Source organism: Zerene cesonia, chromosome 15 (genome assembly GCF_012273895.1).
Source record: "Zerene cesonia ecotype Mississippi chromosome 15, Zerene_cesonia_1.1, whole genome shotgun sequence".
Taxonomy (NCBI): domain Eukaryota; kingdom Metazoa; phylum Arthropoda; class Insecta; order Lepidoptera; family Pieridae; genus Zerene; species Zerene cesonia.
Window position 1 is genome coordinate 6,685,986 of NC_052116.1, and position 15,849 is coordinate 6,701,834.

Below are 15,849 nucleotides of genomic sequence, written 5' to 3' on the forward strand. Positions count from 1 at the left end.
TACGAAAAGCTCACGGTATAACGAGATTTTCCTTTTGGGTATAAGCAAATCCAACCAAGATTAGGGCGCAAACAAATACGCCACATTTCGGCTAGATGTAAACATGACAATATTGAATAGAAATTTTTCGTAAACCAAGTAGGTCCTATTCATATAGGTTGAGTAATTTTTTTGGAACTGATATCATAATATTATGACTTTAAAATTGAAGCAACTATGAACAAATTTTGCCGAAAAAAGTAAAGGCCGTCGAAACTATTGTCGTTAAAATACTAAAACCTTCTTAAACTCAGGTGATAAGAGAAGTACTATAAAGCAAATATTATAATCATAACGTATTTATTCATTATAAATCGACATAGCTCAGTTTCCTCTCTTACCAACTCACTACAAAATTCACAAGTTGCAAAAACGCTTTTGCGTATTTCCCTGAGGCTATGCGCGATTGTAATACAGGATTGATGTTTTTCTCATAGCAGGTACTTCTAGGTTCCTTGAGAATTCTAGATTTCACGTTCGGCTTGTGAATATTTTACTGAATCTATGTCTTGCGTCAATTTGGTAAAATCAGCGAAGTGTATCAGGGGATAACATGATATAAGATATTGTATACGTTTTTGCACTTTGGTAACAAATAGTTAATACATAGAAAATGTTTTTCTAGTCTTCATTGATTATAGAAAAATTGTCCTTTACGTTTTACAAAAGCGACGGTAATTAAAGTAGGATTGGTTCCTTTTCCTGCAATACGAAATGACAATATTAATTAATCAAAGTTCTTATTGGTTGATAAAGTTGCTACGGTTACCTATATACTGCTATTATTTGCAGTATCTCAGGCTTTTTGGTTATATATTTAGTAACTTAACTAACTGACTAGAAAAACAATGACAAACACACAAAACTTTACTTATCCACTGACTGAACAAATATACAAATAAATTTAGTGAGTCATCATTATCATTTATACTTAGAAATAAAGACTTAATTCACTCAGGTTACCTGGTATAGACGTTGTGTTTCACCTCTAGTTGACATGTTTTATCCTGATACAAATGGGGCTGAGTCCGAAATATTGTTTCTTTTCCCAAAAGCATTATTACATCCAGCAATGTGTCGGCTCTCCATCTGTCTCTCAACGTACTTAGTGGACGCCTAGACAGCTTGGGCCCATTAATCAAGAAAGCACACATGGCTAAATAAGTAAATAGCTATTTAGATATGTTTACCGGAGTCATACTACCGTACGTAAATTTATCGTGTTATAATATTAATTTTACCATGTAACAGCATATTGTAATGTTTTTAATGTTTTTAACTTAAAGGGAGAGATTTCAATTTGTACACTTCTCGAGGATCAGCGAAAACACAATAACGTTGATTACAGCAAGTGAGACAATTTAGTTGATTCTACGATTTAGGGGTTAGTTTTTAGTATTTTGAAACTGGGTATATTATGTTCGTCCATTTAATTATATTTTCGCTTCAGTTATTCATAGATTTTCTAGAAAAAAGTGAAGTCCCGTGTCCCCTACTGGGGTATGGGGCAGATGATATATATCTGTTTCACTGATTGATTTTCTTTATGGACAAGTAGGTGATAAGCTTTCTGTGTCCTGCCAGACCGAGCCATTTTTTTTTATTTTATTGTCCCCACCGGGAATCGAACCCAGGACCTCTCGGTTCTGCGCTCACGCGTTTACCACTGTACCAAGGTGGCGTCCGTAGATTTTCTAGAAGTGCGTTAAAAATAAGCTACAATTAGTATAAAATATTGGTGTGTATTTTTAATTGTTTCAAAGCATAAAACACTCAATAGCCCTCTAGATAAATCAATGTCGTAAAAAACCTTTTTATTTAATGGAATCAACTTAGAATTAGATCTTATCTTTTAGGTACCAAAATAATAGCGAATAGTAAGATCAAAAACAAAATAGATGAAAGCCGGGGCACATAATATCAGACATAATGAATCAGATCCCAATCCATCAAGGCTCAGAGGGACGACGTTTTACCCTCGAATATTGTGAGTTTATTAAAGATTATAGAAAATGGACCGCAGGCCAGACAGTGACTACATTATCTCTGAAAGCCCGCCGACTTTACTTTTCAGCCACGTTCTCACACTAAAAACTTATTGTCATCCCTCTTGAAAGTATTCAGTTTGTATTTTGGCAGGGTTTTATTAAATTTATAAAAATTCTACAGAATAGAAAAACATCTTACTAACTCTCGAAAGATGATAGAATTCTGGAGTGTTTAAAGATGATAGTTTTACATTTAAACCAGAAATAAAATTATAAATTTCACTATTGCGATCTTTTCAGAGGCTTCCCGACCAGTAGAAAAACAAGTTAAATTCATCGCCAAATCGTAAAACATGTGTTCGATTCTTGTCTTTTTTATTATTTCGCATTTTTAAATTACCTCAAACTCTTTCAAAGATAATAGAATAAAGTAGAAATGTAAAATTTTATCCTCTTTGCCTCATAGTAGCATGAGACCTGTCAAGCGTCTCATGTGAAACGTTTGGGACGAAATTAATATCCAACAAAGATATTATGCGCAAAGTTTTCAGGTGTAAAAAGTATAATCCACAATATTTTAAAAATGTAAAGAGAATAGTCTGGTGAGTATATTTCACAGTTAGTATTTCATTTTTATTTCAATCACCTCAAACTTTGGTCATATCAATTCATCTTAGCGAGTTTCTTGCCGTTAATTTGAATTGTAGCGTACACAAATTGCGAAGGATAATATTATGAATTGATTCTCAAGTTTCTTACGTAATTAAAATCAGAACATCAATAAAACTTTGCTCAAGTTATTTACTAGAAGCATACAGTTTGGTAGGTATCGGAGATATTCATATATGAAATATTAAAGATCAAAATTCATAAAATTAAAATACAAATTTGCTTTAATAATTCAAAGATATTGCATCTATAAGCAAATCGTATTCTGTTATAAAAGGGATGAATTTCAGGTATATTTACTATACATTCTAAACAAAAACCCAAATGTGCTCAAACAGAGGTCTTGTAGATAGAATAGAATGCTGTATGGAGGATATAGTCGAGTGTTTCGAGGACTACATTACTAAATCATTGATTGCGCTCTGGGTCGCTTTGGGAATCATAGTAGCCAGCGTCGTGTATCTGTTGAAGATTGTTTCAGAGCGAACACTTGAAATCAGCCCTTCATGTAAGTGTTAATATAGACTCAACTCGGCTACGTTCGGGTAAAAAAGCATATACACCCCTTCGCGACAGATTTGATATCTTACAAAATATACTTAGTACACGTATAAATTACGTGTCACGTTGTTTGTCCGCGATGGGCTCCTAATCTACTCAACCGATTTTAATCGAATTTACACACCATGTGTAGTTGGACCCAACTTAAAAGATAGGATAGCTTATATTATTTCAACTACGATAAATGATTAGTATTATATATAACTTACCATACTACATACTATATATTATTACCTACCATCGTTATCGTTCTTTGTATGAATACGCAGTAAAGCAGTAATCCAGCTGTTGTCTGATAATTTTACTGTGTAAAAATTGAAATCAAAAGTATGAACGAAATAGGGCCATATTTATAACCTCGTATGAATATGATTTTGTCTTATAGACTGACAGACCCCTGGAAGACCGATGGGCTTTCAGGAGGGTTACCAAGTTAAAGCGTTACTAATGCACACCATTTCATAATCTTGGAATAAATATATTTCTAACATACTATCCATCATTTTCCCATAGTTTCACGTTTCTGTCATAACATACGAGTATAATACATGAGTAACCTCATATATTATACAATACACAATCCATACAAGAGTGCGTACTATTCTATATAATCTACAGATCTTGCAAAACGTTAAGGTCTGTCAATCTGAGGAGTGACATAGTAGCATGATGCATACATTGATATATCGGCGTTTTAACGACGATCCAAAGGAAGTAGATAATACATACCTAGTCCGCAATTTGTAAAAAACTATCCCATATTTATTTACTGCCCACAATACCCCAGATCACATTGTTTCACCAAGTCACGTAGTTCAATAGGCCTTTAACAGAGAAAATTGTTCTGTGATCGTAAACAACGTTTGGTTAAATTGTCTTACTTTCGAAACAATAAATGTACTTTTATTATTGGAATACTTTGTTCAGTTGTTTATTGTGACCTAATGGACATTATTTTACATTATTGAAACGTGATTTTGAAGTATTTTTAAATCGGATTCATTTTTGTTTTTTTTTTTAATTCAGTTTGTAATTTTAACACTTTTATACACATATATATGCAAATTTTAGATATATATTTTTGTCTCTTCAGTTGCGACAACCGGCGTTGTCGAACTTTAATTAAGGGGGATTATTTAAAGTAATACTACTGAATATAATGAATGGCTGAAAGTGTAAAAAAAATGAGCCAAATTATAACACAGAAAGAAGCTTTCAAACTTATCTTTTCGGGGGGAGGGGTTGAACCTTTATGTATAGTGAAAGAAGATGTATGTAAGGTGGGCTGCCTAAATGTAGGTTTATAATATTCGTCTGTAACATCCTACACATGGCACAAACAAATATAATGTGTTCGATATTCTATTATTAATAATAATAATAAATAAATAATTTATATAACATTTAAAATAACTCTGTTTGTTTTGGTACAAAAGTGTTTTAATAATTGTTGATATTCATGCCAAACACAAGCAGTATACAGTAATATAGATTATGAATTAGTCTAAAAAAACAACATTCATTGCAGCAGCTAGTGCAAGCAGTAGCCAATATCGTCGAAACGATATCAGAAACATACGCTCAAATAGACAAAACGCACAGGGTCGAAGACAATTACAGGCAGAGGGAAAACCACAGTCAAAACCGAGACGGGATAACGTAAAAGAGAATTATTTGGTAATAGGCAAACAGGATGAGCAAATATGTACTACGCCTGGATTGAAAAACGTCCGCAGCATCCCCAGTTTTGACGAGAGCGTGTTAAGGGAAGTTGGATTGTCCTGTTGCGCGAAGGTATTTATATTACAAAAGTTAGTATTTGAATTGAGGACATCTAATTTAAACAATATCTCCATACAAAGTATATTAATGTAACTGTCAGGTATCAAATAATATGTCGTTCCCGACTCATGCTTGTTTTTGGTTAAAAAGTTTTCTTTTAATTTATTTAAAGAATTTCTGTTAATTTATCTAAAGATGTAGAGCTATTTAGACAATTATAAACTTAAGAGTTGTATTAAGGGGCAAGACAGGTTTTATAATATTGTAAAATACCTATGTTTAGCCCTGTTGTCTCTCGAAAAAAAAGTCAAAGGAGTCACACCAAGCGAAGCAACAATCACAACAAAAGCAAAAAGATAGCAGAAGGCCAAGACCGAGGTATCTCCCGTTGCATTTTACTTTAAGAGCTCGAGAGTTAGATTATTTTGTTAGTAATTTTTTCTAGTTCAGAACGGCGAATGTTATGCACATTGTACATCTTCTTTTTACTTAGGTACAAGAAATTCTCAGTTGCGAGATCCAATTTATGCTGTTTTATCTATAAATTAATTTCATTTAAGCTACTCGTAATGTTATAAACACAAATCTTGTCTCTATGTCCATAGTGTCTTGTCTGTCTGTTGTTTTTATAATTGTAAAAGCGTGTTTGCTTGTTTGTCTTTCTTCCGCGCCGCAACGGAGATGTGATTTTTGTGTGTGGAGAAAAATAGTAAGGCTATTTTTTATCCAATGAATGATGAAACATCTCATTCCTATAGGAATTTCCTTTTACTATGCCAGCGAAACCGCGTTCGGAAAGCTAGCAAATCTATATAAGAAGTGTTTCATTTTCATTAATTTAAGCGTGTTGATGTTTGTGTTCAAATGTTATTTATGTATTAGGGCTATTCAGTTAAACAACATAATATTATAAAGATAAACAGTAATTAGTCTATATATAATCAATATTACATATCAAACTATATCAATAAATATTATATTGATAATAACAATATTAGTCTATATCATTATTGGTTGGGGTCATTATGACACACTCCTCATTTCTGATGTTGGTATTTTTCGTTTGTTTAATTCTATATTTACGTTGTGTAATTGTATCTATTTCTTATTTGTATAATTTCTATCATTGGTGTGTTGTGCTGTCCCTGACAAATAAATGTTTCTTTCTTTCTTTCTTTCTTTCTAAATATTATAAATACGATACGTTTATGCTATTTTATAAGTCTTTGCTTTTTCTCTATATACATATACCTTTATAGGTGACAGGTTTTTTCTATACAGAAACTCTGTTTTAAAACACATACATTTTTAATCTGTATCATAATAAATATTAAATATCGAGTAAATTCGATTCAATCAATCGTTGATATCATGACGTGTATTGCTAGATTCATAATTTATGAACTTATGAAAATGACGAATGTTTAAAATCTGTAATTAATAATTTCTTTAAATTATTTTTCCAGGTCAATAACTCCTATCACATCTCGTTCGCGCTCAAGTAGTCCTAAACGTAAGATTTAAAATATTTTAAATATAACAATTATATTAAAATAGCGAAATAAAATATATTTTGCTGTTTTAATTTATGTAACATACCAAATTGTTGTAATAATAATTCTACAATATTTTTAACACATTTGACTTGTAAATTATAATGTTATTTCCTGTAATTGAAGCTACAGAAAATCATGCATACTCAGCAAGCTTTATAAAAATTTCATCTGTATTCTTTGTTGGAAAATCTTTATAAAAATAAGAACATGCAACTTCCAAAAATATATAAAGATAATAAACATCTACTGGGTATGTTGTTTTGAGATCATTTTAAAACGCTCAAAAAGTTTTGCATAGATTTTCATGAATATAGAATATACGATATCATATTATACAACCTCTTTCGGAGATCATGTTTATTACTTTTCCTCGTTTCTCATCCATGCATCCGTAATATGCAATATTAAGCGTGGCTGAGTTGAGCTTGTAGTGTGGTATACGAAATTTAAATGGTAGTACTTTCCTTCCTTATAAGGAAAATCGAAGTAATTAATCATTATGGAACCGTTTAAATTGTATTTTTTCTGCTTAAAGTACCGTGCTTTAGTTGAGTTAAGCTGTAAGCCTATGTTAAGAACTAGGGCGGAATGAGACAATTTTAAAATGAACTTGAATTGATCCAATCCATTTTTACAAGCCTTTGTTAACTTATTAAATTCGTGTGTCTTACTGCCCGATATTCCGAGTCCATATTTAGACTCTCGCTAGAGTGAGCTTTCATTTGGCATAATAAATATTTTTCTTTCTAGTATTCTATTTTACTAAATCTTCTGACTCGGATATTTCTCTAAAAATCTGAACCGTTATTAACAATACCTCGACTGGCTTATCTTTAAGGAATCATTTAAAACCAATACTTAATATACATGTATACAGATACAAGTAATGGTTCTTGGCTTGAATTAGACTACATAAATACCAACTTCATCTATAAGATGATGATTTACTTTTCTACCGAAGTCCAAAAGGAAATTTGGAGGAGAGAATTTTAAGAATTTGAAGTGGTACCTCCCCCCCCTCAGGGACTTTGGTGACCTTTTTATAGAAAATAATTATTTACATAGTAAACGTACATTATCTGAATTAAAGAGGTATATTTATTTGATAATTTATGTTTCAGGTAGTTTACAATCACTTCCCATTTGCTCCAAATCAAGCAGCAGGATGTCTTGTTGCTCGATGTGCGTTAAGAAAGAATCCTAATTAGTTAAACGTAATATTTATCAAAATTATTAGCACCACTCTTCGTGTATGCAATTTTCGCTTATTTTTGTATGTGTTATAAAATGCTGAATTAAACTTCTTGTCTTTTATTATAGCCTCGGTAAAAGAGCTTCGTATCATACACGAAACTCTTTTATACGGGTAATTTTTTTTACTCATATTATTATAAACAGCAATTTTTTTTATTATTTGTCCTTTAGCATTCGAATTGCACCTCACTTATTTATTTTTATATGTTTGATTTTACGCGAGTACTTTATCTACTTACATTAAAAAAATCTGTATTTAAAAAGTCAGGACAAACAATATCTATAATAATACGAAGATGATGAGTTTTTTATTTATTTAAATGTGCTAATGTTTGTAACTACTGGTTCGAATTGAAAAATTATTTAAGTGATAAATAAAGCTACAGGCTATATAACATCATGAACGATATAGATTAAACCGCAGGGCACAGATAGAAAAGAAGATAGATATTGACGATTCGTCTAAAATGCATAATTTCTACATGGCAATTATTTCAAAAGTTTGTATGGTTTCTTTGCACATTATTTATATGACAAATGATTAAGTAAGTTCAAAACATCTCCACTGTTATTTCTCGTAATAGCTGAGCAATTTAGCCCGACGGGCGGCTAGCGTAAACTACATATTTATCTAGATTCAGCACTATTACGATTCAACGGCTTACCTTTTGTGCGCGCCGTTTTAAAATAAATCGCTACAGTATTTAAAACAAAATACTTACAATTATGATTGTAGTAAATCTCAGTATAGATATATCAATATTTTTAAAATATTTATTGCTCTTGTATTTATAATACAAATGTATCTGAAAGGCATGAACATTCATAACTCTCATTGTTTTCAAACTGATTTTACTAGGTACAAATATTTAAAAAATATGTTAATTAAAAATAATATCAATAATTCGAAAAACCTCTTATTCTCATCATCAAACTCATTCGCAGACTTTTAAAAATGTATTTGTCATTGTTCTCACAATTCTTATTGTAAACAAGTCACAATAAAAACACAAACATTTTCAGAATTAAAAAAAGCAATAAAAAATAACGTGTAACTAAATAATATGAGTAACTCAGATTGATCGAAAATTAACGATATGCCATTTGGTAAGGCTAGTTGTGTGGATACTGAAAAGTGTAATGCAATATCAATTCAAAGATAATTATATAAGTAATATTTTAACATGAGCATAATTATTGAATATTATGCAGATTTCGTGGGCTAAGATTAATGATTGTAGGTAATAATATTTTAACTTCATTGCTTAAATATTTCAAAGTATCGGAGGTACTATTTAGGTACTGTATCATCTTATATTATAAAGAGGAAATCTTTGTATATACTATATTTGTATATACAAAGTATGTTTGTAATATTTTCAGACAAAAAACATTGGCCGATTTAAAAATTCTTTTACCATTACAAAGCTGCAACTTAACTAAGTGTCATAGGCTGTATATGTACCACGAGTGATGCCGAGGCAAACAGCTAGTAATCTATAAAACAACAATGTTATAGAGTATTACTAGCTTCGCCCCACGGTTTCACTCGCGTAAGTACGTATCCCATAGGAATATCGGGATAAAAGTTACCTATATTTTATTCCAATTATCCAGCTGTCTACGTACCAAATTTCATTGCAATCGGTTCAGTAGTTTTTGCGTGAAAGAGCAACAAACATACACATCCTTACAAACTTTCGCATTTATAATATTAGTAGGATTCATAAAGATTATTTATTATTAAATTAGCAAACTAATAGTTGATATATACTAGCTGGATGTAGATGTATTTGATTGAGTGAGCAATTGCTTCGAGTATTAGTCCAAGCTCTAAAGGCTATTAGCAAATCCGAACCTAATTACTTACTAACAGATGTGCCAGTCTTCCTATAACGTAATACATAATACATGTACAAAATTTCATGTTAATATGTGACAAGTAAAATATAAAACGTTTTTTATTTTAAAATGTAGCTTATCATCATCGACACAAATGTTCATAGACGCAAGCTTTTTTGACTGGGATCTGGGATTCAGAACCAGCGGTTATTTTAGTTTGGTCGGTTTAAAAATAAGAAGAATAAATTGAACGAATTTTTGTAATAATTTAAAAGTCTAAAAAGCAGTTTCATCAAGAAGTAGATAACAACAAATACATAATATAACTTGTATGAAAAGTATGAATTCGAACTTAAATAGCTTTTTTCGCACAGTATTATATTTCATTACCGATTAGAGCAGAAGTAATAAGAAAAAGTACAGGTAATATAAATATGAAGAGTTCAAATTTTAATAACAAATTTTTTTGTAAGGCAACACAGTATAAAATTTGAATGTTAATCTCTTTATGCGTTGTAATCTTGTTAATATTATGTGCATGATATAATTTTTATGCTTGCATACTTTAAATTCATTAACGTGCATAATAAAATTTTGATGTAATAATAGTCGATGAATATTGATGATATTAGAAAGTAAAATTCAAGAGTTTAAAAAGTTTGAATTTCAAGATATATAATAAAAATTCTGTCTTTGAAATCAATTTTGTAGGTATTGTAAATGTGTATTATAAAGTATACGATATACGATAATGCACTTGAACAAACTACTCACTACTTCGGACTTTCATAACAAGATTTTTGATTTATCTTAAAATTATCCAATACAGTCGGTTAAAGAAATAAGATGATAACTGCCAACCCACACCTGTCCATCATTGTGGATTACGGACCAAACACTGATGATGATGACGATGATAATTTTATATTTATGTATTTTTTTAACAGATACTAAATGCCATGTTTCACCTCCAACCGACGGAACACTAAACCATACGAAACCATAACTATTAAAAAAGAAAACGCAAGATGATATCGACAAATTATATAGTTTTCGTCACCATCGCCCTTATGGTGATCCTCACAGTACTACTGCCGAACTTTTCATATAGACTGAACAAAACCACAGAATTACAAGAAATCAAGAAAGTATTGGATGAAATGGAGGTAAATTACTTGATTTTCATAGAAAACATTTCTACACCTAGGTACATGATTACTGAGGTATTCGATTTACTTGTATATTAATTTACTAATTAATAGAAACTATTGACTTCAGTTTGCACACGAGCCACACAAGGTAAATTTACACCAAGCAAATATTAATTGATACCAATTGATATTGATTACAATGTACTGACTGGCAAAACGCCACATTATTTCATATGACAAAATCACAAAATAATTTCATAAGTTATCCAAACAAATGGGCTTTAATACAGAAAATGTCTGTGTAACAACAACAAATTAAGCAGCATATAAACACAAAAACTGTTAATACCACGGTAGTTACGAAGATTCAATACCTATTTCTGTTAGTTTGTATGTTTGAGTAGATTCTCCAAAACACATGTATGGGTCGATTCTTTTGATATACCCAGGTTAGGGTTCTAGACATATAGATCGACAAATATTTTAAATTGTAAACATAAACCGTGAGATTATTCTATATTCACAAATGAAAAGTTAATAAAAGAGGATATAAGAGTAAAAGACAAGGGCAACTTATCAGAAACAATCGCACTACAATATACAGTATGTAGAATATGTTTTTATCTTTCTCAGGGGCAGATCGAACAAGCGGAAGCGGCGTGCTTCACAGCCGCTGAAGAACTGTGCATACTTCAATACACAATGCGTGACGAGGAAACAAATACAGTAGGCGTTTATTATATTATCGTGTGTCGTGGCTTGTTGAGAAATTGTTGGGAATTATAAAAGATAGATAGTACTATCTTTAATCTGGGCAGTTTTAATGAGGGATTAGTTCGTTACGTTCTTGATCTGTTCTTATAATTTATAGTTATCTGAAGTACTGTAGATAGAGGAATTGTAGATATTTTTCACAAAAATGTACAAAATATAAAGGTATATTTTTATAAAACTAGGTTTTGCACGTGGCTTCCCTCGCGTTCGAATTTTAAATAGTCGAATCCATTAGAAGACACATAAAAAGTTTAATGAAAATGATACATACACATAGAGAAGACATATATATTCTAAAGATAAAATTACTATTAACACGAAATGGTCATTTCCATGGAAAATTAGTTACTACCGAAACCTTTTTTTTTTTAGTAGTTATTATGTAGTTAGTGCGTTCGTGCTTTAGTGCGTTTACCATGCCACGACACATGTCGATACCATATAACAGTGGTCTACAATATGCAATATAAAGCATGATTTTCTTTCATGTCGCAAAAATCTTGAGGTATTCCCTTCGGCGCCTGTGCTGCCATGCACACAACGGACGCACAGGATGCGAAAAAAATCAATATCGTTTGATAAATCCACGTCAACCATTAAGTTATACCGAAGGTGAGTAGCTTTAGAAAAAGATTCCTCTTAAATAAACGAGTTTTAAATAAGTATAGTAATTATTTTATTGTCTGGACTGTCGACATTTAGCAGGAGTGCTCTAAGCCATTTTGCTCATATTATTACTATAAATAATATAGTACGGAAGCTGGATGCGAATTATACAAGGGAAACTAGCATATATTATAAATTACAGTTTTTATTTCTTATTAAAGTAGTTAGACCTCGTTATTAAAGTAGATCAGAAATAAATTATCGCCGCAATTTCGACTCTTATGATCAAATTTCTAAATTCCGAGATAACTTGTTGAACAAAAAACATTGAATAAAAGGAATAACTGGCCAAAATTATATATTGTGATACTTTTTTTCAGGAAACTACCGTCCAGTCGATGAAAATGGTGCTAAGATATAATTATAATATTATTTGGTGGAATAGCGAATAATAATAAAAAAAACTAAATTTCTCAATTCCTCCATGTGATGATGAATCCTTAATGTCAAAAGAGTTAGTAGATTAATATTTATCCAAAAAATGTAAGATCTCACTTGAGTAAGTAGTAGCTGTCATGCATTTTGGATAATCATGACATAAATGACATGTATGCCATAACATTTGTCAATTTCATATGTAATGACGACAGGATTGTTGTTATAAATTGTAATAAAAATTACCCAGTCATGAATTAAATTCGCGATGTGTTTGTAAAAGAAACTATAGAAATGTACGACATCTATTTTTCTCTGTAGTTTAAATGAAGAAAATTGTGTAAATTAAAAAAGGAAAACATTAAAACAATGCCTCTAAGCAAGAACTTCATTTTTGAATTAAGCATTTTTATTGCAATAATTGCAGTGGCTGGACATTTGACAACCCACTTTTGGGATAGATATTTTTTCCACAACGAAATCAGTCATATGAAAACGAGCTTACACGTATTAAAGGTTATTTATTGTTCTGTTATAAACTATGTTAAGTTTTAAGAAGAATGATGTAAAGTACCTACATAATGTATCGTATACAGGGCTTGGGCGTAATTCCAAATGCCAGGCTGCCACTGAGGAATTCTATGAAGTATTAATAGCATTTAACACAATACCCGATCTTGATATCAAAACTGTGAACCCTAAACTCTGGCAGGGATAACAATTATTAATTTATACGATTACGAAGTAATGCATACATTCTAGGATAATGTAAAACAACTTAGTCATAATAAATCTAGGGCATACTATATGTCATTTGTTTTTAATGTTATGTGGTGTGTTCTTAACTGTATCCCGACGACCATATTAAAGAAAAAGCAGCATAAGTAAAAATATCAATCTTATTTCTCTCTTCTTCTGTCTGCTATTATCCAACATAATATTATAATAAGGGGCATTCACAGTTCTTCGTAGTTCAGCAGTGTGGCAAACGACAGATCTACTCTAGACTACGAAATGTAGCTATGTAGGCATTTGATTCGCTTTCATTCTGTCAATGTGACCGCGTGAAGATGAATTGAAAATTCCTATTTATATTATTAAATATCACACTCAGTAATGGACTTCAAATTGCAGGCGATTCAATTAACTACTGACCTACCATATTTATACCTACTGGATATTATATCACCTCATTATATACATATACTTAGTATAAATGCAGTGTCATGTCTATTGATGAAATACTGCTATGACATTTCAATATTTACAAGTGATTATTCATTCATTTTAGCACACAATATTGGATATAGGAGCTGCTTACGATAGTCTTCATAAAGAACTTAATGAAATTGCCAAACTAGAACATCGAAAAAGTTGCGCAGTACACTATCATCATAACGAGCAACATCATCGGCATTTGGATCGAAGAAAACAACATGATATGAATGTACTATCAACATTAAAGGACAAGAGTAGACCTAAAAAAGAGGCAAAAATAACGACTAACCAAGCTACCCAAAATGAATTGAGTAATTATTCGAAAAATGCCACAACTTTAACAAGATCTTCTCTAAAATCCACAGGTGTTGGCGTAGAAACGCGGCAATATTGTGTTTACAAAAAAGACTGCTATTGCAATAAAACACACCAAAACAAACACTGGAAATACTAATGTGAATAACTACAATTACATATAAAATTTCTTGTTGAATTGAGTTTTCAATTGAAATAAATTACAAATTTGTATACAATTTTTATTTGCATTGTATAACAAGATTAAAAAGTTGCCTTCATTCGGTTTCTCACAATTTCAAAAGTATCCAAATCTAGTCATTCCGCCTTAATCTCCTTTTGATTTTGTGTGAAGTTTAAAAAGTCGTCTTTTTTCAAATGATTCGGCGTTTCAATATTTAGAAATACATCAACATTGGGCAAAGATAATTGCGTTTTAGGATTCCATCCAAAATCTCCCCTTTCAAGCGTATTAGCTAATGCTTCCAAAACTTCCACTTGTCCTTCTATTTTTGGCAACTCTTCTGAGAACTTCAATATTTTCCACTCTAAGTCGTAGTAAGAATTCTTCATATCTGAAAGATTAACCTGAAAAAATAATCACATAAAATGCTGTGTTCGAAATTGTTGCCGAGCCTTTTATCTATACAAAAATACTTACTGTTATTTCATTTATTCCTTTTGATATGTTGTGTAAATCACATTTGCTACTACAAACGCTACAATGATGTTCTAAAAGTAAGTATATAATAGCCATTAGGCTAGACATTACGAGAAAACTACATAAACTATCAAAGAATGACGACTTTTTCTGTCTCGGTGCAAAGGCCGGTATGACTGGGTTAACCCTTGGTCTTCCACGGCGACGTCTTCCATGATATTCCATTTTGACGAGACCTTTGCTTACTTAATGATATGAGTTCTAAATGTTTTTAATTATATTTTCATGTTTTTGTCAGCGTTTCTTTTACTATTCCTTCATGTTAAGGTTTTTACTGTAATTTGGCTTGTTCATTGCTCAAGAATTGACAGGAAATTCCTATGTCAGTTTGGTCAGAAGAAATTTATTGTTCTATAGCAGTTTTCAAAATGCACAATGCTTGTTCTTCGAAAGAGTATTAACTAGTATTTAATAAAGAAGGACTCTGCAAGGATTTTTAGAATTAATTGAATAGAACTTAGATTTTTATTTACTCAAATCCATAAAATATTTTATTTTTCAATACAATATTTTATTAATTTAGGGTATTACAGGATGATAAAATCACGTCATCTTTTTCATACAAACCGTACTATGCCCATATTTCATTACAGAGTATCCTTGAAATCTAGTAATTCGGCATAGATTCCATAGATGGCAGTAAAATAAAAAAACATTTTAAAATATTCAGCATAATATAAAGAAACCGATATTTACTTAGCGTAATAATATTCTACTTTCATTTAAACAAAATACAAATATTAAATTCAATGTGCGAAGTTAATTTTTTTTCTTATATTTGATTTTAAATTAGTGACGAGTTGACCATGCGCGTCTTCAGGTGCCTTAGTATGATGACAGAACGAGATGACAAGGCGACAATATATTCGTCTCATTCTCTCATATTGTATTCCATACTTGGTTTTCATTTTACATTCATTTGGGGTTCATAGGGCAGGATACGACCTATAATCATTATC

The 15,849-nt window shown here is 31.1% G+C and overlaps 1 protein-coding gene across 1 annotated transcript; it reads left to right on the top strand.

The window, feature by feature from the left end:
• The first annotated feature begins 10,719 nt into the window (after nucleotides 1-10,719).
• On the top strand, nucleotides 10,720-13,205 carry LOC119832508. Its single transcript, XM_038356170.1, has 3 exons — nucleotides 10,720-10,857; nucleotides 11,476-11,568; nucleotides 13,119-13,205. Exons 1-3 carry the CDS (start codon nucleotides 10,720-10,722, stop codon nucleotides 13,203-13,205), a joined length of 318 nt encoding a protein of 105 aa, XP_038212098.1.
• The last annotated feature ends 2,644 nt before the right edge of the window (nucleotides 13,206-15,849 follow it).